Below are 26,515 nucleotides of genomic sequence, written 5' to 3'. Positions count from 1 at the left end.
CAAGTCTGAAAATCTTTTATTTATTTATTTATTTTATTTATTGATTGATTTTTTTTTAGATGGAGTGTTGCTCTGTTGCTCAGGCTGGAGTGCAGTGGCATGATCTCTGCTCACTGCAACCTCCACCCCTTGGGTTCAAGTAATTCTCCTGCCTCAGCCTCCTGAGTAGCTGGGATGACAGGTGTGCACCACCATGCCTGGCTAATTTTTGTATTTTTAGTAGAGACAGGGTTTCACCATGTTGGCCAGGCTGGTCTCGAACACCTGGCCTCAAGTTATCCACCTGCCTCAGCCTCTCAAAGTGTTGGGATTATAGGTGTGAGCCACCACACCCGGCCTCTTTTAATCTTTTAACTGCAGTGTCTTTTAATGTAATTATCAATACAATGGGTTTAAATCTACTATGTTGCTATTTGTTTTCTATTTGTCACATCTATTCTTTGGTCCCTTTTCCATGGCTTCTTTTGGATCAGTTGCATTTTTTGTTTGTTTGTTTTTGTGAGATGGAGTCTGGATCTGTTGCCCAGGCTGAAGTGCAGTGGTTATCTCGGCTCACTGCAACCTCCGCCTCCCAGTTCAAGCAATTCTCTTGAACTCAGCTTCCTGAGTTGCTGGGATTACAGGCGCCCAACACCATGCCCGACTAATTTTTGTATTTTTAGTAGAGACGGGGTTTCACCATCTTGGCCAGACTGGTCTTGAACTCTTGACCTCGTGTCCACCCGCCTTGGCCTCCTGAAGTGCTGGGATTACAGGCGTGAGCCACTGTGCCCAGCTGCATTATTATTATTATACTTTAAGTTTTAGGGTACATGTGCACAATATGCAGGTTAGTTACATATGTATACATGTGCCATGCTGGTGTGCTGCACCCATTAACTCGTCATTTAGCATTAGGTATATCTCCTAATGCTATCCCTCCCCACTCCCCCCACCCCACAACAGTCCCCAGAGTGTGATGTTCCCCTTCCTGTGTCCAGGTGTTCTCATTGTTCAATTCCCATCTATGAGTGAGAACATGCGGTGTTTGGTTTTTTGTCCTTGCGATAGTTTACTGAGAACGGTGATTTCCAATTTCATCCATGTCCCCACAAAGGACACGAACTCATCATTTTTTATCAGCCGCATTTATTTTTTAAGATGGGGTTTTGCTCTGTTGACCAGGCTAGAGTGCAGTGGCATGAACACAGTTCACCACAGCCTTGGCTTCCTGGGCTTAAGCAATCCTGCTGCCTCAGCCTCCCAAGTAGCTGGGACTATAGGCATGTGCTACCAAACCAGGCTAATTTTTTTTGTAGAGACAGGGTCTAACCATGTTGCCCAGGCTGGTCTCGAATTCCTGGGCTCAAGTGATCTTCCTGCCTCGGACTCCCAAAGTGCTGGTATTACAGGCCTGAGCCACCACGCCCAGGGTATCTTTAAAAGATTTTACCACCATTAATGGCTTATTAGCCATACCTCTATTTTTTCAGTGGTTGCTCTATGGCAGGCACCGGCAAACTATGACTCATGGGCCAAATCTTGTCTGATGTCTGTTTTTGTAAACAGTTTCATTGAAACAATGCCATCACCCATTTGTTTATGTATTATCTATGGCTGCTTTCATAACATAACAGCAGAGTTGGGGAGCTGCAACAAAAACCATAAGGCCTACAAGGCCTGAAATATTTATCATCTGAACCTTTACAGAAAAATTTGCTGACGACTGCTCTATGGTTTAAGTTTAAAAATTAAGATCTTGTAACAAAATTGCCTAATTGTACTCCAAATATAAAGTGCCTCAAATATTGACTTAAAAAATTTATCCTCGGGAGATACAAAAGTCAATTCCAAAGATAATTACTCACATTGTTTTCTTGTTTCTGGTTGTTCTTCAAGAGTGTGATGATACAATTATGAATAAAAAAAGCAAGGGTAAGCACTCCAGTCAGCTGTGGAAACTGAAATCTTATCTCTAGGAGAAAAATAAAAACAAGAACATTAAAACTGACAATTAGAAAATGAGTATTGGTAGCCAAAAGTTGACTACTAAAAATCAGTTGTCACTGTTTTATCCAGAGAATAAGAATATTAAAATGTCTTTACAAAGTTCCTCGAGGCCAGCATTATACTTGGGCGAAGCACTCAAAAGGGGGAAAAAAGGTATGCTCTGGCTGAGTGTGGTGGCTTACACCTGTAATCCTAACATTTTGGGAGGCCAAGGTGGGCGGATCACCTGAGGTAAGGAGTTTGAGACCAGCCTGGCCAACATGGCGAAACCTTGTCTTTACTAAAAATACAAAAATTAGCGTGGTGGCGGAAGCCTGTAATCCCAGCTACTTGGGAGGCTGAGGCAGGGGAATCGCTTGAACCTAGAAGGCAGAGGTTGTAGTAAGCCGAGATCACGCCATTGCACTGCAGCCTGGGTGAAAGAGCGAGACTCCATCTCAAAAAAAAAAGTATACTCTGTGCAGGCGCTTTATATCAATTATTCCTATTTGAGGTCATAAAATTGGTATGGAGAAGGGCAGGATTCAAATTTAGGGTCTGTCTGACTTTAAAGTCCTTCATTTTTTTAATACCTGAATTTGCCAGAAAAGTACCTCTAGAAAAGGAATTATGAAAGGGCAAACTGGTCATTTAACATTCTTCACTGACAAATCTAAAAAACATTATTTAAAAATATTAGAAATAAGTGTCCACCTACAGAGGATTCATTAAATTGAGATACAGTTGTGCAGTGGTATATGGTATCAAAAATTATGTTGTGGAGGCAGTTTCTTTTTTTCCCTATGATTGAAATAGCATACATACTGTGATTTTACTTTTTATTGTTTTATTCTTTTTGAGATAGGGTCTCACTCTGTCACCCAGGCTGGAATGCAGTGGCACAAACACAGCTGACTACAACCCCAACTTTCTGGGCTCAAGTGATATTCCTATCTCAGCTTCCCTGGTAGCTAGGATTATAGGTGCATGCCACCACACCCAGCTAAGTTTAAAAGAATTATTTTTTTGTAGAAACAGGGTCTCACCATGTTGTCCAGGCTGGTCTTGAACTCAAGTAATCCTCCCACCACAGCCTCCCAAAGTGCTGGGATTACAGACATGAGCCATTGTGCCTGGCCTACTTTTATTTTTAAAATATATGTGTGTATATAGATGTGTGTATGCAAAGAAAAAAGACTGGTGAGGGGGTATCCACAAAAATATAAATAGTGGTTATGTCAGGTTATGCAATTTATTTTATTTTATTTTTTATTTTTTATTTTTTTTTACAATTTATTTTAAATTAACCACTTACCTATAATCTCTAAATGTTCTGCAATAAACACAAAGCTGCTTTAAAGTGAGAATAAAATAACATTGCAAAAGCACTGCCAATTTCTGTTTTGACTGCTAATAGAAAGAAAAAAATGATTTTATGTAGAATAAAACCATGATTTACTTGAAAATACTGCTGGTCTAGCCAAACCCATCTCAGAGGATTCCTTAGTGTAAAAAGTAGAAATGTATAAAAAGTCCACTGACTCTGCTATATTATTTTAGGAAAAGAAGAGAAAACAATTAAGAATCAAGCACTAGCTCTAAAATAAAATAAACAAATCTAAATAAAATAAGATCTATTAGTTTTCAACACGTTCTTTTCAATTTAGCTGAATTTCCTGTCTCTCAGAGTAATCAATTATATTACTTAGTTAAGATACCCTGTAAAGCAATTTGTTAGCTATCCTTTTCTATCTTTTCTAATTAAGGCAAGTAAGACCACTGTTAGGTTTCTAACTTGTCATATTACAGTGGGTAAATAGTCAGCTTTTTCCCATTAACTAACAAAAGCTATCTTTTTGAGAAAATTTCTTGAAAACCTGAGATTCTTTTTAACAGCACTATTGAAATAAAATTCATGTTTCACCTACTTGAAGTGTACAACTAGTTTTTAATTGAATAGCATATTCACAGAGTTGTACAACCATAACCACAGCACTTCATTCCTTTTCTATTGCCAAATAATATCCCATTGTACAGATATACCACATTTTGGCCGGGTGTGGTGGCTCACACCTGTAATCCCAGCACTTTGGGAGGCTGAGGCAGGTGGATCACCTGAGGTCAGGAGTTTGAGACCGGCCTGGCCAACATGGTGAAACCCTGTCTCTACTAAAAATACAAAATTAGCCAGGCATGGTGGTGCGTGCCTGTAATCCCAGCTACTCAGGAGGCTGAGGCAGGAGAATCACTTGAACCTGGGAGGGGGAAGGTGCAGTGAGTTGAGACTGTGCCACTGCACTCGAGCCTGGGCGACACAGTGAGACTCTGTCTCAAAAGAAAAAAGAAAGATATACCACATTTTATTTATCCATTTGTTATTGATAGACATTGGGCTGTTTCTATTTTTGGCTATTATGAATAATGCTGCTATAAACATGCATGTACAAGTTTTTGTGTGGAAAATACACTTTTTTAAAGAACATAGACATTTACACCATGATTATTACATAATACATTAAATAACAGACTCCTTCACAAAATGGTTTTAAAGAAGCTCCAAACTTCTCATCATTTTCAAACTGCTTACTTTATTCCTTTGAAAAGGCATATCAAGAAAGGATGTAAGCAGGAAGAAGATAATTGCATTACATGTATTTGAGAAAGGATTCATATTTGGAATGTGTAAAGAACTCCTATAAATCAGTATGAAAAAAACATACAGTTAAATAGAAAAACAGAAGAAGCACTTCAGAAAAGATGAAATCCAAATGGCCAACAAACATATGAAAAGTTGCTAACTCCACTGATCATTACAGAAATGCAAATTAAATCCACATTGTATGTTCCCAACAAAAAGATAAATGTTTGAGGTGATGGATATCCCAATTACCCTGATTTGAACACTACACATTGCATAGAGGTATTAAAATATCATATGTTCCCCCCAAATATGTACAACTATTATATGTCAATAAAAATTTTTAATTAAAAACCACAAAACCACAATGTAATAGCACATTATATACCCATAAGAAAGGCTAGATGAAAAACACAGAAAATGCAAGTATTAGTGCACTACAACTTAAATGAATTTCAACTAACAAGTAGAAATGACAAAGGGCCCTGGTTACCACTAACTGCAGGAAATCCAAAATAATCTCAACTGTAGTCCTGTTTTTAACTTAATAGCATTTATAAAAATGCTCAGCATAAAAAAAAATCATTACTTGTTTTAGAATAGCATATGACAATGGTTAAGATCACATTATTATAATTTATTATTTTGCCAAAAAGCTCACCTGGTACAAAAAATTCTGTTGGTATAAACCAATGAAATTCCAAATGAAATCCCAAGCGAACAGCCTTAAAGGTGACAAGGAAAATCAAATAAAGGACAGACACTGTGCCTGTGAGGAAAAAATTCAGAAACCATTTATTATCTTTGTGTGTTTTACAGATTATTTTAAAATCAAGCATTGTTTCCATAGTCTCAGCAAAGTGTGGGAAACTGTTACCTGCATTGATTATCTCCACTAACACCCAGCTGGGATCTAAAGACTAGAAGCAAGCTGAGGGAGTTACCAGAAAAAAAACAAAAACACTCTATGTAGTAGGCCTAAGAAGAACCAGATGAGCTGGGCATGGTGGCTCACACCTGTAATCCCAGCACTTTGGGAGGCTGAGGTGGGCAGACCACCTGAGGTCAGGAGTTCGAGACCAAACTGGCCAACATGGCGAAACTTCATCTCTACTAAAAATACAAAAGTTAGCCAGGTGTGGTGGCACACGCCTATAATCACAGCTACTCGGGAGGCTGAGACAGGAGAATCACTTGAATTCGGGAAGCAGAGTTTGCAGTGAGCCAAGATTGCACCACTGCACTCCAGCCTGGGCAACAGAGCGAGACTCCATCTCAAAGGAAAAAAAAAAGAATAAGAAAAGAAGAATCAGATGAAGGTAGCTCATACATTGCTGAATGCAAAACTGCTTCATTTACTTATGAGTTGAATTTAAGCAGAAGATACAAGCAGAGAGTCCATTACAAAATTGTAGGATTACATAGGATTGAAAAAAACAACATGAAACTTACTTTTATTCTTTGAATTGGAAGTGTTAGTCAGTCTGTCACAGTATTTAATGTGAGATGGTAAGAAGGTAAAGAAAGAAAAGCAGTGAATGTGGATCAAAAGCATATTTGAGAAAGGTGAGAAGCCAAATACATGAACAATCCTGATCTAGTATCTAGATGAGGTTTTGATTGGGTAGCACTACTTGCTAGACAGAGATTCCAGACTCCATTCTCAGGTATTATATACAAGGTAAAATGGGCATTCAGAATATTTTAGTAGTGTAGAAGGTAGAAGATTATTCCTTTTAAGAAATCAAGTCTAGTCATTATGGAGTAGAGTCAGAAAATTCAGGAAGGCCTTAGATGCTAATTCCTCTAATGAAGCTATGGTTTTAAGAGAAAGGGAAAGTACCAAGGAAAAGAACAAAAGCAGAATATCCTTAAGGAGCTGAAGAATGAACAATCAACCTGGTTGGAAGTCTGGTGATTGTTGTGCCCAATTGAGCAAATCCTTCTATAAGTTTATATTCTTTTAAAAGATCTGTTTCACAGAAAAGTTGGCAAGCAAATCAGGAAACCACGAATGAGCGATATAAGCAGTACTGTGGGTTTGGAGATTAGCTGATTCAGAAAGGATGAAAACAGGATGCCAGAGCTTATATAACCACAACTCTTCATCTTCTGTGTGTCTATGGCAGCTTACAGTGAATCCTGTTCCTGAGGCAGACAGGCAAAGAGAAATAATTTTAACTTTTCCTTTGGTCTTCTGGAAACCTAGAAGCCACTGCCTTGTTCCTTGATATGATGGGTTATTTATTTATTTATTTGTTGAGACAGAGTTTTCGCTCTTGTTGCCCACGCTGGAGTGCAATGGCATGATCTCGGCTCACTGCAACCTCCGCCTCCTGGGTTTTAGCAATTCTCCTGCCTCAGCCTCCCGAGTAGCTGGGATTACAGGCATGTGCCACCATGCCTGGCTAATTTTGTATTTTTAGTAGAGACAGGGTTGCTCCATGTTGGTCAGTTTGGTCTCGAACTCCTGACCTCAGGTGATCCGCCTGCCTCAGCTTCCCAAAGTGCTGGGATTACAGGCGTGAGCCACCGCACCCAGCCTATCTATTTTATGCTCTAGACTGCCTGCCAGAGATCACATCCACAGGGAGGAAGTGAAATCGTATGGTTTATGTGGAGTTATCGATTCCTTATGAATGATATCCTTGTCCTTGGTTAGCCATGAACTTTCACTGGGGGGGGTTCCTTTTGCCATCTTTTTTTTTTTTTTTTTTAAGACAGAGTCTCGTTCTGTCACCCAGGCTGGAGTGCAGTGGCATAATCTCGGCTCACTGCAACCTCCACCTCCCAGGTTCAAGCAATTCTCTGCCTCAGCCTCCCAAGGAGCTGGGATTACAGGCACCAGCCACCACGCCCGGCTAATTTTTGTATTTTTAGTAGAGACAGGGTTTCACCATCTTGGCCAAGCTGGTCTTGAACTCCTGACCTCGTGATCCACCTGCGTCAGCCTCCCAAAGTGTTGGGAATACAGGCGTGAGCCACTACACCTGGCCCCTTTTGCCATCTTAAGTGGAGTAAAAACATTCGTTTAGTGGTTTCTGAAAAGCAGGGCTCACAGAAAGAGGTCTGTTCCTTGAAGAAGGCAATAGCGTTCTAAGAAAAAAAAGCACTGAGGAAGAGAGCAAAAGCAGAATAAATCTAAGAAGCCTGAGATAGAGAATGATTTCCCAGGTTCAAAGTCAGGTGACAATTCTGCATAATACTCTTAGAGACTGTAGGAAAAAACATTCTATAACTTTCCTTAGTAAGTTCTGTTTCCAACCGTTAGAATCGAGAATTCCTATAATATCCAATTTGGATCTCTCCTCCTGAAATTTTCGTGTATTTCGTCTAGTTGTATCCTCAGAGAAAATGAGGAAGAATTGTTCAGTAAGTTTAGAATGAGAAACCAAATAATTCATGTCTCAAAAAAAAAAAAAAAACACAACAAAACCAAAAATGGTCATCTACACTTTTCTCCATGCCAAACTCCATAAAAAAAATAGAAAAAATCAGGTTATCATAAGAATGAACAAATTGCCGGGCGTGCTGGCTCACACCTGTAATCCCAGCACTTTGGGAGGCTGAGGCAGGTCGATCACCTAAGGTCAGGGGTTTGAGACCAGCCTGGACAACATGGTGAAACCCCACCTCTACCAAAAATACAAAATTAGCTGGGCATGGTGGCGCATACCTGTAATCCCAGCTACTTGGGAGGCTGAGGCCAAAAATTGCTTGAACCCCGGAAGCAGAGGTTGCAGTGAGCCAAGATTGAGCCATTGCACTCCACCCTGGGCAATAACAGTGAAACTCCGTCTCAAAAAAAAAAAAAAAGAAAAAAAAGAAAAAAACGAATGAACAAATTAAACACAGATGAACAGGCTTGGAAGGTAACTCCCCAATCAGACCATATTTCCCTAGACTCCACCATGTATTCTATTACACAGTCTCCATAATTCAGTGCTACTACTTACCTAGGATATTAAATTTTGAAAAAAATGAAGGAGACTTGAAATTGAGCAGTGGAAGGAGGAGCCCTACAAGATAAAAGGGCACTGTCCTGGACTTATCCCACCACTTTTCAAACTGTTGGGCTCCTGTGTCATTGGCATAGAAAGTCATAGAGCTGTTGTCAGGATGGCCTCCACTCCCGGCACTTGGACAAATCACTGCAATAGGAAAGCACCAGATTAGAGAAGATGACAAAAAACAAAACAAAAAACAGAAAATGACGGCCTCTAGAGACAGACACTTGCTCTACCAACCTCAACTCTTCCTAGGAGCCTAAATTTCTCTTTTCTGGAAAAAATAGAGGGTTAATTTTAGGAATATTAGGACTCCTTCACCTAAAAATAAATAAGGGTGAGGGAATCTTTAAAATTTCTGAGATATTATCATTATTTTTATTTATTTATTTTTTGAGACAGAGTCTCGCTCTGTCGCCCAGGCTGGAGTACAGTGGCGTGATCTCGGCTCACTGCAACCTCCGCCTCCTGGATTCAAGCGACTCTCTTGTCGCAGCCTCCCAAGTAGCTGGAACTACAGGCGCACATCACCATGCCCAGCTAATTTTTGTATTTTTAGTAGAGAGGGCATTTTGCCATGTTGGTCAGGCTGGTCTCAAACTCCTGACCTAAGGTGATCCACCCACCTTGGCTTCTCAAAGTGCTGGCATTACAGGCGTGAGCTACTGCGCCCAGCCCTGAGATATTATCTTTAAACTCTACTGGAAACTATAAAAATATCCCACCAAATATCCCTTGGTTCCATTGCCAGAGAGAAAATACTGGGCTGGACTGTATTTGGTCTTATTTACACAATAATATAAAAAATATCATTTAGGGTGACTGTTTATTACACAAATAACCCATAAAAAGGCCAAAGAGCAGATTTCTTTTAACAACAAACAAAATCTGTGGGTTTGGAATAAAAAGCAAACATAATTGAAACAGTTGCCATGATATCATAATCACTGATAAAAATGCAAGAATCTTGAATCCCAACAATCCAAAATAATTCTGGAAGTTGATCACATTTGATAGAAGCCTAAGAGTCCAGATGGTATCCAGATGACTGGGAAATCAGTAAAATGTATGTTTCTTTTTTTTTTTTTTTTGAGATGGAGTCTCGCTCTGTTGCCCAGACTGGAGTGCAGTGGTGCGATCTCGGTTCACTGCAACCTCTGCCTCCCGGGGTCAAGTGATTCTCCTACCTCAGCCTCCTGAGTAGCTAGGATTACAGGCGCATGCCACCATGCCAGGCTAATTTTTGTATTTTTAGTAGAGACGGGGTTTCACCATGCTGGCCAGGCTGGTCTCGAACTCTTGACCTCGTGATCTGCCCGCCTTGGCCTCCCAAAGTGCTGGGATTATAGGCCTGAGCCACCGCACTGGGCCTAAACGTATGTTTCTTAAATATTGATCTACAAGTGGCAATTTCTTCTGTTATCAGACAGAGTACCAGCCATTCTCATTGTGTTTCTAATGTCACAGTAGAGCTTTTGCTAATAATCAGCTTTTCGTAAAGAACTCTTAATGCAGGTAGAAAATACTCGTATTAAGTAATCCTTATGCTCATCATTTGTCAAAGAGAAAGAATATTCATTGTCAGTTCTATTTTTAATTTTATTCTCTATCCATTATTTGGCATGCCATAAAGCCAAACATTTAATTTTCTTTCTCCTTCTTAGTCAACATTTTAGTGTGCTTTTTTTCTTCTACGCTCTGGACAGAAATTTTCTTGTGCTAATTATAGTGGTTAAAAGCACAGGCTATGGCAGCTGGGCACAGTGGCTCATTCCTTTAATCCCAGCACTTTGGGAGGCTGGGGCAGGAGGATCACTTGAGGCCAAGAGTTTGAGACTAGCCTAGAAAACATGGCAACCCTGTCTCTAAAAGAATAACAAAATTTTGCTGGATGGGATGTAGTTCCAGTTACTCGGGAGGTGGAGGTGGGAGGATTGCTGAAACCCAGGTGTACCAGGTTGCAGTGAGCTATGATCATGCCACTATAGGCCAGCCTAGGCAACAGAGAGAGATCTTGTCTCAAAAAAAAAAAAAAAAAAGAAAAAAGAGCACAGGCTGTGGATGGAAGTTAATTGACTGAATAATGAATCCCAACTCTGCCACTTAATATTTAGGTGTCCTTGGATGAAATTAACTTCTATGTTCCCTGGTCTCTTCACCTGGAAAATGGAGTTGACAGTATCTACCATTTAAGGTTGCTATAAAACATTTAATGCAATGCCTGCACACAGGCATTCAATAAATGTTAACATTCAATAAATGTTAGCTGTAATTTTTTTTTTGAGACAGGGTCTCACTCACTCAGGCTGGAGGGCAGTGGCATAACTATGGCTCACTGTAGCCTCAACCCCTCAGGCTCAAGTGATCCTCTTGCCTCAGCCTCCCGAGTAGCTCGGACTACAGGCGCATGCCACTATGGCCAGCTAATTAAAATTTTTTTTTGTAGAGACAGGGTCTTGCTATGTTGCCCAGGCTGATCTCAAACTCCTGGGCTCAAGCAATCCTCCTGCCTCGGCCTCCCAAAGTGTTAGAATTAAAAGCGTGAGCCACCATGCTCAGCAGCTAAAATTTTTTACATTAACTGAAATGGATTGCTTCATACTCTCATTGTTTACTACACTGTTCAAAATAAACATTAGCAGAGAAATCAAGAAGTGCTGGATATAAGATATCACTATATAAAGTAAACTGACTTTGCTGATGGGGTTCTCTAAATCATCAATGTGACTGTGATATTAATATTTATTACCCTAATGATGAACTGACTCCCTACTGGAGAAGTACTATTAACTTTAGATATTAGTAAACTAGTTTCATCAATTAATATCAGAATAGGTATAGTAAAATAATTTTCTCTTTAAATACAAGGATGTTATTTGGTCCTTTGAAAATTCTGAAGTAAGGGATAGGGCACAAGAGATTTTAGGATAATAATTCAAAGGTATATGTGTATGTGTCCACAGGAATAAAAGCTAGTACTTTACTCACTCATTTTCTAGCATTAACAAAAGACAGGTTTAATTAGGGGGAAAAGTAAGACACTGAGTAGCAAACACTGGAATGTAAACTTCATGAGAGGAGGGACTTTTGTCTGTTCATTATTATATCCCCAGAGCCTAGAACAGTTTCTGACACATAGTAGGCTTAATAAATGTGTTTAATGAATCATCCTCTTAGTGATCAATGTGCATCTCCATCAACATGACATCAATTTAGTATCCCTGAAATCTAAATACATAAAGCTTTAGGTGATGTTCAAGTTTAACAGCATAACTGTTACCAAAGTTATATTAATGTTTATATTCACTTTCCCTGTAACGGCCATACTGGATTAAACTCATTGGCCCACAAGGGTTTATTTTTTAAAAATAAAGAAAAATTTCTAAGAAATTAATTTCTTTTACAGGTTACAAATTTGTATAGCATATATATTAATAACTAAAACAATAGATCTCTAAAACTAAGTTAAACTGAGAACTATGCTTCTAAACATCTGATATAATTAATAGTGATATAGGTTCTTGAAAATACTGATTATTCATAGGCAAATATGGATACTGTAGATAAAATTGTGAATTGTATAATATGAACTAAATGTTGCCTAGCTCACATTAATACAACCTATTGCTTGGTTGTATTAATAAATAAATTGAAAAAGCTTCAATTTATTTTTCCATATTTAGTTACTAACCTCTCTTTATTACTAGAAAATGAATTCTTTTACAGGTTACAAATTTGTATAGCATATATATTAATAACTAAAACAACAGATCTCTAAAACTAAGTTAAACTGAGAACTATGCTTCTAGACATCTGATATAATTAATAGTGATATAGATTCTTGAAAATACTGATTATTCACAGGCAAATATGGATACTGTAGATAAAATTGTGAATTGTATAATATGAACTAAATGTTGCCTAGCTCACATTAATACAACCTATTGCTTGGTTACATTAGCACAGCCTTTTTGGAGGTTCTTTTTTTTTTAAACACACTACCAACAATTTAGTAGCAGCTCAGTAAACATAATAATTTTCTACTAATCGTTTACCTAAAATAAGGTCACATGTTCTACCTTAAATCCTTTTTGGAGCAAGGTGGAGAGTAAAGAAACAAACAACATCCCAAACTACTTACCAGGGTTGCTATTATTGGTACTCAGTATAGTGTCTGTGTCATTAATGTGATGAATAAAATCTAAAAATAAAGGAAAAAATATAATTTAACACTGAATGAAAGATACTAAATCTATTACCCTTTAAGGTCTTTTATTTATAAAAATCTTTTTTTTTTTTTCTTTCTTTGAGACGGAGTCTTGCTCTGTTGCCCAGGCTAGAGTGCAGTGGCACGATCTCGGCTTACTGCAAGCTCCACCTCCCAGATTCACGCCATTCTCCTGCCTCAGCCTCCCGAGTATCTGGGACTACAAGCGCCCACCACCACCCCTGGCTAATTTTTTGTATTTTTTTAGTAGAAACAGGTTTCACCGTGTTAGCCAGGATGGTCTCGATCTCCTGACTTCGTGATCCACCCACCTCGGCCTCCCAAAGTCAGTCACCGGGCCCAGCCTATAAAAATCTTTTAATATCTGTGTAGTAATTTAGTACACTGAACAAAGACTACTTCACTGTTAACATAGCTTCACCTTCTACAGTTTTCTTCACTTATGGGTATGATAATGTTAGTGTCTTCACAGTTCCACTGTGGAAAATCTTTACATGTAAATTGAAGATTTCAAAAAAATCTATCCACAACACTGAATTAATGATAGTTTAAAGCCCCGGAATAAAGATATGTATGTAAGTTTTCTCTTATCCTCACACTAAAGTTATATTTCACACAGAGTACAGTTCTAAAGTGTGCAAAAAGGGGAAACCAACACTCATACACAGCTGATCTTACCTGGAAAATCAAAGTTTTTTTTTTTTTTTTACAAAGTACAATACATACTTTTATAGATCTAAGGCCATATACAAATTGTTATTTACATAAGAACCACTGAGTTAGACTAAAGGAAGTAACAAAGAACAAAGCACATGCAGATGGCTGAGCATTCATCATTCTACAGTGAAAGAGAGAACAGGCAGAGAATGTGTTTACTTGCCTCAGGGGGTTTACTTTATTCTGTTTGATATTAACCTTCTATAACCTGAGTAAGCATTAATAAAAGTATTTGTTGTGAAACTTAAATAAGATAGTAAAAGGTGCTGGGTTAGGTTTTAAGGTCATAAAAGTAAGTTAAATAGTTAAATTATTCATCTTCACTGTATGTTTCTCAAGATAGAATAAAAGAAACAGTGTAGTACTCTGGGTTTTTATAATATCTCCAAAGGTTGTTTATGATTTAAGATTGGAATTTATGAATCTTTGTGTAATTTCTTGATGCCAAAGACTTACAGTAAGGCTAGTAAAATCTTGACACGAAGTGTACTAGGTTAAATAGCATTCCCCTTACCCCAAATTTATGTCCACTAGAAACCTCAGAATGTGACCTTATTTAAAAATAGAGTCTTTGTAGATACAATCAAGTTAAGATGAGGTCATAATAGATTAGGGTGGGCCCTAAAGCCAATGACTGATGTCTTTTATTTTATTTTATTTTATTTTATTTTAATTTTTTTGAGACAGAATCTTGCTGTCACCCAGGCTGGGGTGGAGTCGCATGACTGCAACCTCCACCTCCCAGGTTCAAGAAATTCTCCTGCCTCAGCCTCCCGAGTAGCTGGGATTACAGGTGCCTGCCACCACACCCACCGAATTTTTGTATTTTTAGTAGAGACAGGGTTTCACCATGTTGGCCAGGCTGGTCTCAAACTCCTGACCTCAGGTGATCTGCCTGCCTTGGCCTCCCAGAGTGCTGGGATTACAGGCATAAGCCACCGCGCCCAGCCCAATTTATAGGAAGAGGGAAATTTGGACACAGACACACAGAGGGAAGAAGGCCATGTGAAGATGGAGGGAGAAACTGGAGTGATGTACCTACTTGCCAAGGAATGCCAAGGACCACCAGCAACCAACAAAGGTTAGGAAGAGGCAAGGAAGGATTCTTCCGTAGAGCCTTAGGAGGGACCAGGGCCCTGTTCACCCTTTGATTTCACATCTCTAGTCTCCATAGTTATGAAAGAAGAAATCTGTGTTGTTGTAAGCATATTTAAGGTAATTTGTTACTGCACCCTTGGGAAACTAACACACCAAGGTTCATGGACAGCATGAAAAAGAAAAACCATAGGCCAATATTTGTTAGGAAAAGACACAAAAGATCTAAACAAATATTAGCTCCTACCCCTCCAAAAAAGCAAATTCAATCCAGTAAGGCATTTGAAAAATATGTCATGACTAATGAACTTATTTAAGTTTACCCCACAATACAAGGATGGTTTAAATTTTACAAAAAGTATTCATTTAATTCATCATATTGATAAAGGAGGAAATTTAATTAAGATAATCTCTTGATTGTCTCTTCATATCTTTTGATTATCTCGAGATGCAGAATAAATACTTGATAAAATTCAACCACTTTAATAAAAATGCTTAAGTAGACAATAGGCGGGAATGTCTTTAAATTATTAAAGGGTACAACTGATATCCCACAACAAACATAATATTTGTGAAACATCAGAAAGATTTCCTTATGAACAATATAAGGATATCTACAAGCACTGCTTCAATGCAACTTCACACTAAAAAAAAATCAATATATACATATAGATACACATTTATACGTATATGTCTGTGTACGTATATATAATTACATACGTATATAAATATAAATGTATGTATACATATATGAACTATTAAAAAAACTGGAAAGGTTTTTTTTTATTTTATTTTGATTTGAGATGGAGTCTCACTCTTGTTGCCCAGGCTTGAGTGCAGTGGCACGATCTTGGCTCACTGCAACCTCCACCTCCTGGGTTCAAGCAATTCTCCTGCCTCAGCCTCCTGAGTAGCAGGGATTACAAGTGCCCACCACCACGCCTGGCTAATTTTTGTACTTTTAGTAGAGACGGGGTTTCACTATGTTGGCCAGGCTGATCTCAAACTCCTGACCTCAGGTGATCCACCTGCCTTGGCCTCCCAAAGTGCTGAGATTACAGGCGTGAGCCACTAAGCCCAAACAGAAAGCTTTTTTAATTCACAGATGATATGATTATTTAAATAGGAAACACAAAGTGCATCTACAAAATTTTTATTTTTTATTTATTTATTTTTTTTGAGACAGAGTCTAGCTCTGTTGCCCAGGCTGGAGTGCAGTGGCACGGTCTCCGCTCACTGCAAGCTCCGCCCCCCAGGTTCATGCCATTCTCCTGCCTCAGCCTCCCAAGTAGCTGGGACTACAGGCACCCGCCACCATGCCCGGCTAATTTTTGTGTACTTTTAGTAGAGACAGGGTTTCACCGTGTTCGCCAAGATGGTCTCGATCTCCTGACCTCGTGATCCGCCCGCCTTGGCCTCCCAAAGTGCTGGGATTACAGGCATAAGCCACCACGCCTGGCTACAAAATTTTTAGAATCAGTAAGAGTTCAGCAAGTTTGCTAGATTAAAGATAAACATTCAAGGGGCAGGGCACGGTGGCTCACGCCTGTAATCCCAGCACTTTGGGAGGCCAAGGCGGGCAGACTGCTTGAACTCAGGAGTTCAAGACCAGCCTGGGCAACATGACGAAACCTGTCTCTACAAAAAATATAAAAATTAGCCAGGCATGGTGGTGGTATTTGCCTGTAGTCTCAGCTACTCGGGAGGCTGAGGTGAGAGGATCACCTGAGCCTGGAGAGGTCAAGGCTGCAGTGAGTTGTGATCACACCACTGCACCCCAGAGCCTGGGTGAAAGAGTGAAACTCTGTCTCAAAAAAACATTCAAAATGTAATTAGGTTCTTTTATAACAGCAACAAATAATTTGAATGTATAATCAAAAATTTATCATTACTTTCTGGGAAGATGGAAATGTTCTATTTCTTGAAGGAGGTGTATAGATGTATGTATGTATAATTAAGACTTGTTTATTTCAATGAATAAATTCTATCTAAAAGAAGAACTATACATATACTAATAGCTGAACTAGGTGGGGAGTGGGAATAGCATGGATTATGTCTTCTTAATGGATGTTACTCTCAAGAAGGACAAAATTCATTCTCAGGGTGTGAAAGAAACTCTTCCTACAGATAAAGCATATATATGCATACAGTTCATAAAGAGATTTACAGTATATCTTTGGTATTAAAATTTCATGGGGGGGTGATCAGAAAAAAATATCTAAAAGGCTCCTTGAAGGGACAATAATGAAAAAATGGTTGAAAAACACTACTATAGGTGATTTAAAAATGACAGAATGTTGATAACTGTTAAAACTAGGTAAGGAGAAATTATACTATTCTGTTTTTTTTGTATGTGTTTGAGATTTTTTATAATAAAAACTGCATATTTGTATATTAGAACTACTGTTACAGAAAAAATGTTAAGATCCCGAGGAAAAAGTCCAAAAAAAAAAGATACACAAGATCTTTATCAAGAAAAACTTAAAAAAAAATTTTTTTAAAGACCTAAATAAACAAAGAACTATGCCATGCCAAAGTCATGAGTAGGAAGACTCAGTATCTAGGCCAGGCGCAGTGGCTCACGCCTGTAATCCCAGCACTTTGGGAGGCCGAGGTGGGCGGATCATGAGGTCAGGAGATCCAGACCATCCTGGCTAACACGGTGAAACTCCGTCTCTACTAAAAATACAAAAAAATTAGCCAGGCATGGTGGTGGGCGCCTGTAGTCCTAGCTGCTGGGGAGGCTGAGGCAGGAGAATGGCGTGAACCCAGTAGGCGGAGCTTGCAGTGAGCCGAGATCTCGCCACGGCACTCCAGCCTGGGTGACAGAGCAAGACTCCGTCTCAAAAAAAAAAAAAAAAAAAAAGGAAGACTCAGTATCTAAATGATATCAATTCTCTCCACATCAATAAATCCAGTGCAATGTCAATCAAATTCTAACTCAATACGCTACAATATCAATTACTATACGGTGTACCAACTGATAAAATCAATGCAATTCCAGTCAAGTTCTGATTGGAATTTTGTGGAACTTGATTAGTTGATTCTAAAATGTATATGGAAGAGTTGTGAATCATAATGGAGAAAAACACTAATTTTAAAATAAAAAACTTTTGAATAACACACAGCTACCATATAAAAAGAGAAGACAAGCCACTAATTAGAAGATATTTGCAACACAATAATGGATAAATGGTTAGTATCCGAACTTTACAGAGTTCCTATAGGTAAGAAAAGGACCAACAACCCGATAGAAAAATGGGCAAAGGATATGAATAAGCTATTTAATGGTCAATATAATTAAGAAAAGATGATTAATGCCACTCCTTATGAGGAGAAATGCAAATTAAAACCACATCCTGATGGCAAAATTTAAGTCTGATAATACTGAGTGTGAGTGAGGATGTGGAACAAGGGTAACTTTCATAAACTGTTGGCAGGAGTGTAAGTAGTACAAGCATGATAAAGAACAATTCTGCAATTTCAAGTAAGGTTGAAAATGTGAATATCTTAAATTCCAGAAATGTGTCTATAAGGTCCATAACTTGGAGAAATTCCCCCCCATGTATACAAGGCGACAGAAATAAGGATGTTTAATAAAGCCTTGCTTGTAATAGCACAATAAGTGAAAACAAATTAAATGTTTATCAACGAGAACAGATAAAAAAGTTGTATATTCATATTACTAAATACTATAAGCAATCAGAATGAACTTTGTGTATTAACAGAGATGATGAAAGACAGAAAGCAAGTTGCAAAAGCGTTTATGTAGATTAAAAACAAGCGGCCAGGTGCCGTGGCTCACACCTGTAATCCCAGCACTTTGGGAGGCTGAGGTGGGCGGATCACGACGTCAGGAGATCGAGACCATCCTGGCCAACATGGTGAAAATCTGTCTCTACTAAAAATACAAAAATTAGCTGGGTGTGGTGGTGCACGCCTATGATCTCCGCTACTCAGGAGGCTGAGGCAGGAGAATCGCTTGAACCTGGGAGGCAGAGATTGCAGTGAGCCAAGATCTCACCACTGCACTCCAGCCTGGTGACAGAGCAAGACTCCGTCTCAAAAAAACAAAAAAAAACCAAAAAAAAAATGCAAAACAAATAGTGTATGTTGCTCATATATTCATGTAGTAAAAGTCCAAAAAGTGCATGGGATTGATAAACACCAAATTCAGAGAAGGAAAATGAGATTGAGAAGGAGTGCATGTGGGGCTTCCACTCTATCCATAATATTTTCTTTTTATAGGAATACAGAACTACCTAAGCATAGTGGCTTGTGTCTATAATTCTTTTTTTTTTTTTTCTGAGGTAGAGTCTTGCTCTGTTGCCCAGGCTGGAGTGCAGTGGTGCAATCTCAGTCACTGCAACCTCTGCCTCCCAGGTTCAAGAGATTCTCGTGCCTCAGGCTCCCGAGTAGCTGGGATTATAGGCATGTGCCACCACACCCAGCTAATTTTTGTATTTTTAGTAGACACAGGGTTTCACCATGTTGGCCGGGCTGGTCTTGAACTCCTGAGTTCAGATGATCCACCAGCCTCATCCTCCCAAAGTGCTGCGATTACAGGCGTGGGCCACCGTGCCTGGCCTGTGCCTATAATTCAAGCCTCTTAGCAAGCTGAGGTGGGAGAATCGCTTGAGGCCAGGAGGTAGAAACTAGTCTGGGCAACATACTGATACTCTATCTCTACAAAAAAAAAAAAAAAAAAAAAAAAAAAGGAGATCTAATAAAAATATGACAAAATGAGACACAAAAACTCATTAGTCAGTATACTGGTATTTATATTAGCTTTTGCATTTTTTTGTAGTTTGAAATATTTCATAGTTTTTTAAACAATAAAGATGCTTGGGGCCAGGTGCGGTGGCTCATGCCTGTAATCCCAGCACTTTGGGAGGCCGAGGTGGGAGGATCACTTGAGGTCAGGAGATCGAGAACAGCCTGGCCAACATGGTAAAACCCCATCTCTAAAAATACAAAAATTAGCTGAGTGTTACCGCGGGTGCCTGTAGTCCCAGCTACTCGAAAGGCCGAAGCAGGAGAATCACTTGAACCTGGGAGGTGGATGTTGCAGTGATCCGAGATCGCGCCACAGCACTCCAGCCTGGGTGACAGAGCAAGACTCTGTCTCCAAAAAACCCCTCAAAAAAAAAAAAATGCTTGGCAATAAAAATTATAAAGCTAATTTTATTCTTTAATGTTTAAAATGAAATAGAATTTATCTCCCTCATTCAAAGGCTCTTAGGGAAATTAGCTGTTGTGATTATGTTAGGACTTACTTTGAAATTTGGTTTTCACGTAAATCCAGATTTTAAATATATGCTTTATTTAAAGCTGCTAAACATATATTAAACTTTAGGTTTAGTGAAAACTTTAGTAAAACCTTTATACAGAAAAAGGTTTGGTATCTTTTACAATAAACTTCCAGCTCGGTAGAGTGGCGTGAGTCTATAACCAGGAGGCTGAGGTGGGAGGATCACTTGAGCCCAGGAGTTTGAGACCAGCCAGGGCAACATAGCAAGGCCCTGTCTCAAAAAAAGAAAAAAAAAATTCATTAATTAAAAAAATGAACTTCCTCTATCTAACCTAAAAAAAATTATAAGAAGTATTTGGACTGATTTCTAAGACTCTCCTCAGAATTTAAGTAGCTGATTTGGGTAAATTATAATTCTGTGATATGTAAACATTAATAATATATTTATCACATAAATTCCATTATTCTTTGACTTCCTAATCTTATATCCTAACATGTTGAAAATAAGTGGCTGAAATTTGTTTTCCCTAGAGTCTACATACCAAATTCTTTAGTGTAACAAACTTAAAAGATCTGTTGGATTATAGACATATTTTATTTTAACTAAAGATTTTGGAGGAATATTATTCCTTCAAAGATTAATGTTTGGAAATAAGCATACACTATATTTGAGATCACAACCATAGAAAACCAACTGAATAAAATATATTTTCCAAAATTATATATGTTACTTCTTATTTTATTTATCCCAAGTCCTAGAATTTAAGGCTAGAACTAACATTACAGTGGTAATAGTATTTGAAAGTACTGTGTTAAAAGCATATGATATAGATACTTACTAAAAATAAACTTTCCAGTATTAAAAAGAAAATTTGACATAAGCACCCAATAAACTATCATTGCTCCAATGAGAGACACCAAGGAGAAAAGGAGACTCGACCACTGCCCAAAGGAGCCGAAATAATGTCTGCAGACATCTGGATATTCCCAGGTAGTGGTATCCAACGAAGCTAGATAAAATAAGAGAAAGAATAAAACTAAATGTTGAACATATATTCCATATTCATAATTTGTGTTCCCCAAATAAACTCAAAATATTTGGCGAAAGATTATGGGTATTCTATCGCTAGACATTAGAATATATTATAAGATAATAAAATTAAAACATTATAGAAAAATAAAAGAAATGTAGATAAAATAGTACAGATAACCTGAGAAACAGATTATAGTATCATAACATTTTATAATTCATAAAAGCAAGTGATAAACTAAGGTTAGACAAATGCATCAGTAAGGGCCAGAAAATATTACTTAATATTTGGCATATTCAGATAACAACATTGCGGAAAGTTTCTTGAGTCACACTTTCTACCACATGCCAATATAAATTTCAGAAAATTGAGTCAAACAGGCCGGGCACGACGGCTCATGTCTGTAATCCCAGCACGTTGGGAGGCCGAGGCACGCAGATCACTTGAGGTCAGGAGTTTGAGATCAGCCTGGCCAACATGGTGAAACCCCATATCTATCAAAAAATACAAAAAAATTAGCTGGGCATAGTGGCGCGCCTGTAGTCCCAGCTACTCTGGAGGCTGAGGCATGAGAATTGTTTGAACCTGGGAGGCAGGGGTTGCAATGAGCTGAGATCATGCCACTGCACTCCAGCCTAGATGACAAAGCGAGACTCCATCTCAAAAAAAAAAAAAGAAAAAAAACAAAAGAAAGAAATCAAATAATAAAAAAGTTAGAAAACATAATGTAGAAATAGAACATGAAAGTTTATCTTCTAGCAACCGAAGAAACAAATTACAATGAAAAAGACAAACAGGGCTGGGCATGGTGGCTCAGGTCTGTAATCCTAGCACTTTGGGAGGCTGAGGTGGGCAGACTGCTTAAGCCTAAGAGTTGGAGACCAGCCTGAGCAACATGGCAAAACCCCATATTTACAAAAATACAAAAATTAGCCAGGTGTGACAGCGTGCACCTGTAGTACCAGCTACTCAGGAGGCTGAGGTGGGAGGATCCCTTGAGACCAGGAGGTTGAGGCTGCAGTGAACCATGATCCCACCACTGCACCAAAAAGAAAGTAATTTAAAAGAATACAGAAAGTATATATAAAATATTTTTAGAAGAGTATTCTTTAGAATAGCAAAAACTAGCAATGACTTTAACATAAGACCTAGGGCAATGATTAAGCAAATACAATAGAGCTGCCATGTGCAACTGTATACAATCATTAAGAGACACAAATGGTGATCGTAGAAACATAACATGTACTAAAAAATAGGTGATAAAGTAGAAGACAACTAAAATACAATATGATTAACTTTAAAAAGCATGTATTTAGAGATTCCTATCATTTAGGATAGAAATTTGCATAAGAAAACAAAAAACTAAAACCATTTGCTTTTCCATGATAGGATTATTATATTAGTAATATAAACTTTTTGTTTTACATTTCAATGTTCAAGAAAGAATATAGATAAGTATAACCTATGAAAGAGTATTTTAATTGTCATCAAAGGATAATTTTACAGTCTTTTTTCCTCTATGATCCCATGCTTTGAACTACTTTGAAATAATTGTTATGTTTGATGAATACAGAAAAACTGAAGTTCTGCCACCTTTGAAGCAAAATATGGCAGCTAGTACATGGCAGAAAGCAGTCATAAGCCTGAAAAGTTGGGGACATTAGAATATGAGAATTCACATCTAGATAAAGAACATGAGGACAATATCATTATCAAGAATAACTGTTTCGGCTGGGCACGGTGGCTCATGCCTGTAATCCCAGCACTTCGGGAGGCTGAGGCAGGTGGATCAACTTGAGGTCAGAAGTTCGAGACCAGCCTGGCCAACATGGCGAAACACCATCTCTACAAAAAATACAAAAATTGCCAGGCACAGTGGCTCACGCCTGTAATCCCAGCACTTTGGGAGGCCGAGGCGGATGGATCACGAAGTCAGGAGATCGAGACCACAGTGAAATCCCGTCTCTACTAAAAATACAAAAAATTAGCCAGGCATGGTGGTGGGTGCCTGTAATTCCAGCTACTCGGGAGGCTGAGGCAGGAGAATGGCGTGAACCTGGGAGGCCAAGTTTGCAGTAAGCTGAGATCGCGCCACTGCACTCCAGCCTGGGTGACAGAGTGAGACTCCGTCTCAAAAAAAAAAAAAAATACAAAAAATACAAAAATTAACCAGGCGTGGTGGTGGGCGCCTGTAGTCCCAGCTACTCGGGAGGCTGAGGCATGAGAATTGCTTGAACCTGGGAGGAGGAGGTTGCATTGAGCTGAGTGACTCTTAGCATTTCTAATAAAATTATCTTTTGACTGATAATATAATTCTAAGTCTCTTCTAGTTTTTATATTATTTAGGGTTTTTTTGCTGCATTTGACAATATCTCCAAAAAAAAAGATTAATTATGAATATTTCTATGTTTTCTTGACTTTAATAAAAACTGCTTTAGCATTTCATAATTTTAGAATGGTGCCGGTACTTGTCTGGGAATAAATAGACTTTGCTATTTTTAAGTAGTGCTTTTCACTTAGAGTTTTAATCAGAAACAGGTGCTGAATTCTATTAAGTGCCTTTTTGATATCTATTGATGTAATTATGAATTTTTCTTTAATTTGCTAATGTAGTGAATTATGTTGGATTTCTTAATAATGAAACATCCTTGCATTACTGGAATAAACCTTATCTTAGACACAGGATATTGTTTTGATATACTATTGGATTCTATATGATAATGTTTTACAAATAAATTTTACGTCTCTATATTATTTTCTTTCTTTTTGGTAGTGTCAGGCTTTGTGTTAGGGGTGTGTGGACTTTGTAAAATGAATTGGTGGAAGTTCTTCTTTTTATTCTTTTTATTTTATTTTATTTTAAGACAGAGTTTCACTCCATCACCCAGGCTGAAGTGCAGTGGCACAATCTTGGCTCACTGCAAGCTCCACTTCCTGGGTTCAAGCAATTCTCGTGCCTCAGCCTCTCTTCTTTTTAAATGGTGTGGAGTAGTTTAATAACATGGAAGTTAACAGTTATAGAGCCAATAATCCCAGCATTTTGGGAGGCAGAGGTGAGCAGATCACTTGAGCCCAGTAGTTCGAGACCAACTTGAGCAACATGGTGAAACCCTGTCTCTATGAAAAATACAAAAAATTAACTGGGCATGGTGGTATGCACCTGTAGTCCCAGCTACCTGGGAGGCTGAGGTGGGAGAATCACCTGTGCCCGGGAGGTCCGGGCAGCAGTGAGCTGTGATAGCGCTGCTGCATTCCAGCCTGGGTGACAGTGAGATCCTGTCTCCAAAAAAAAGGAAAATAAAAGAAAAATCAGTTATAGAGAGAACTCTGTGGGGGCTCTGTTCCAATTTTAAATGAGATGCTGAATTAGATAAGACATGAACTTACTGTATACATTTAAAGAAGTCTTCCAAGTTCAGCCACAATTTGCCTTAGAAACCAGAGGCTAAAATTATCTCCTCTTACCATTTAGAAACCAGAATGAATCTTCTCTCAAGACTTTTTTATTTTTTATTTATTTTTTATTTTTTAAGATGAAGTATTGCTACAGTGCCAAGGCTGGCCCCAAACTCCTGGGCTAAAGTGATCTTCCCACCTATGCCTCCTGAGTTGCTAGGGCTACAGACACACACCACCAGGTCTGGCTTCTCAAGACTTTTAAACAAATACTTGCCCAGTGACTAATAGGAGATCTGGTTAACATAAAGAAGGAAGCTGCTTAGTAGGCACAGAAAAAAACTGGAGGCAAAGTCTGGCCGTTGATTCATACTTGCTAAGATTTAATGAAATAATGCATGTTTGTTTAGGTCCTAGACTACTTTAAAACAACCTAAAAAAGATATTTCCCTGATCCAGAATTTGTAGATATGAGTAGAGGTAAGGTGTTCACACAACTTCAAATATTCATTACTAGGGAGTTGCTTACATTTTCATATTTTTCTAGTTATAATTTCTACTTTTAGCAGATTCTAACATTTAGATCTTTTGGTATGAATAGGTCAAAACAAGTCACCATTAACTGACAGGAAGCACAGAATTCTCAATTTAGTTTTGGCAAAGACATTATTTTATAAATACGAGTTTTTAAATGATTCTTATGAAGAAACTAGCACCAAAGTGAATGCACTCTGCAAATAACTCCCAGCTTCTCTGAATTTCAAAAGCAGCCACTAAATATTATTAGCAAATCAATTTAGCTGAAAGCGATGAATTACAGAAGTAAATCTTTAGGTACAAAGTAGACAGCTGACACACATGTGGCATATACACACTAGTGATCTGCCTCAAAGGGAAATGCTTATTAATACCCATAATCTATTGTCACTGTGTCAAATTCTTACACATCATAGTCCGTGATTTCACTACTCTGTAGCAGCAATAAAGTGTTAAAAGGCCCATCAGTATGATGACACACATTCCAGTAGTAAATCCAGCCTGTTTAAAAATAAAAGTATAAAACAGCATATATCATCATGTAAGCATAAATTCATATGCAATTATTTTACCCTAAACAATCATGATAAAAACTTGACAACTCATGAAAAACTAAATATAACCATCTATTTTCTTTAATGAATTTTATGTAGATTTATTAAAACCTCTGTTATAAAACTTACAATATAAAGAGAAAAACATTTAGGCAAAAAGTGTGCTGAAAAATTAGTATTACCTGTTTTATGCCCCAAGGAATGCTTAGTATAGATGTTCCCATCATGGTATTCCAAATCATAAAACTGAAAACACAGAGTAATAGCAGTAAAAAAATGGAGTTTCACTCTTCAAACATTTTAATTGAGACAAAAATTTAAAAAACCAGTAATTTTCATTCATATACAGTTTAAGTCATGCTCCAAAAAGCAGTTTCACTCACATGGTTACTAAACTGGTGTTTTTACCGTATCCTTCAGTGTAACTTTGAAGTTTATAAGCAGAGCCCAATGGACTATACACATAGCACTCTTCTGGAGCTGGAACTACATGGTCTGGGGCAATCTGGTAAAAAGGAAACATAGATAAATTTCAGAACCAGGAAATGCAAAATAGGATATTTGTTACACATCAGAACACCTGACTCTAGACACCTTTTTTTTTCTTTTGAACGGAGTCTCGCCCTGTCACCCAGGCTGGAGTGCCGTGACGCGATCTCAGCTCACTGCAAGCACCGCCTCCTGGGTTCACGCCATTCTCCTGCCTCAGCCTCCCGAGTAGCTGGGACTACAGGTGCCCACAACCATGCCTGGCTAATTTTTTGTATTTTTTTGTAGAGACAGGGTTTCACCATGTTAGCCAGGATGGTCTCGATCTCCTGACCTCATGATCCACCCGCCTCGGCCTCCCAAAGTGCTGGGATTACAGGCGTAAGCCACCACGCCTGGCCCTCTAGACACATTTTAACTATCATAAACAAGTACTATGAATCCCTGATTAGTGAATTAAAAAATGACTTTTCAAATATAGAAAATCTAACTAAAAAAGCAAAAGTTTTAAAAACCCAAAATAATTTTGGAATTTTCAGAAAACGAGTGTGGATGCAAGTACTATGCATCCCTGATTAGTGAATTTAAAAATTATTTTTCAAAT

The 26,515-nt window shown here is 38.3% G+C and overlaps 1 protein-coding gene across 38 annotated transcripts in view; it reads right to left on the bottom strand.

Annotated features, from left to right (window-relative positions):
- SLC38A9 (solute carrier family 38 member 9) overlaps nt 1-26,515 on the bottom strand; it is an 84,179-nt gene that overhangs the window by 18,032 nt on the left and 39,632 nt on the right. For all 38 annotated transcript variants that reach the window (XR_010156922.1, XR_010156923.1, XR_010156921.1 and 35 more), the window contains 8 exons: nt 25,806-25,927; nt 25,605-25,668; nt 25,276-25,369; nt 20,744-20,914; nt 12,755-12,814; nt 8,563-8,757; nt 5,268-5,375; nt 1,848-1,954 (listed from right to left, as the gene is read on the bottom strand). Coding sequence is in view for 34 of the 38 variants with exons in the window: in XM_009449151.5 (XP_009447426.3) it covers nt 1,848-1,954; nt 5,268-5,375; nt 8,563-8,757; nt 12,755-12,814; nt 20,744-20,914; nt 25,276-25,369; nt 25,605-25,668; nt 25,806-25,927 (921 nt within the window). In the remaining 4 variants the exon portion in view is untranslated. The remainder of the gene's footprint in view (nt 1-1,847; nt 1,955-5,267; nt 5,376-8,562; nt 8,758-12,754; nt 12,815-20,743; nt 20,915-25,275; nt 25,370-25,604; nt 25,669-25,805; nt 25,928-26,515) is intronic.

The sequence above is a fragment of the Pan troglodytes genome, chromosome 4 (genome assembly GCF_028858775.2).
Source record: "Pan troglodytes isolate AG18354 chromosome 4, NHGRI_mPanTro3-v2.0_pri, whole genome shotgun sequence".
NCBI lineage: Eukaryota > Metazoa > Chordata > Mammalia > Primates > Hominidae > Pan > Pan troglodytes.
The sequence above is the reverse complement of the archived record's forward strand: the minus strand, read 5'-3'. Positions and strand labels throughout refer to the sequence as shown.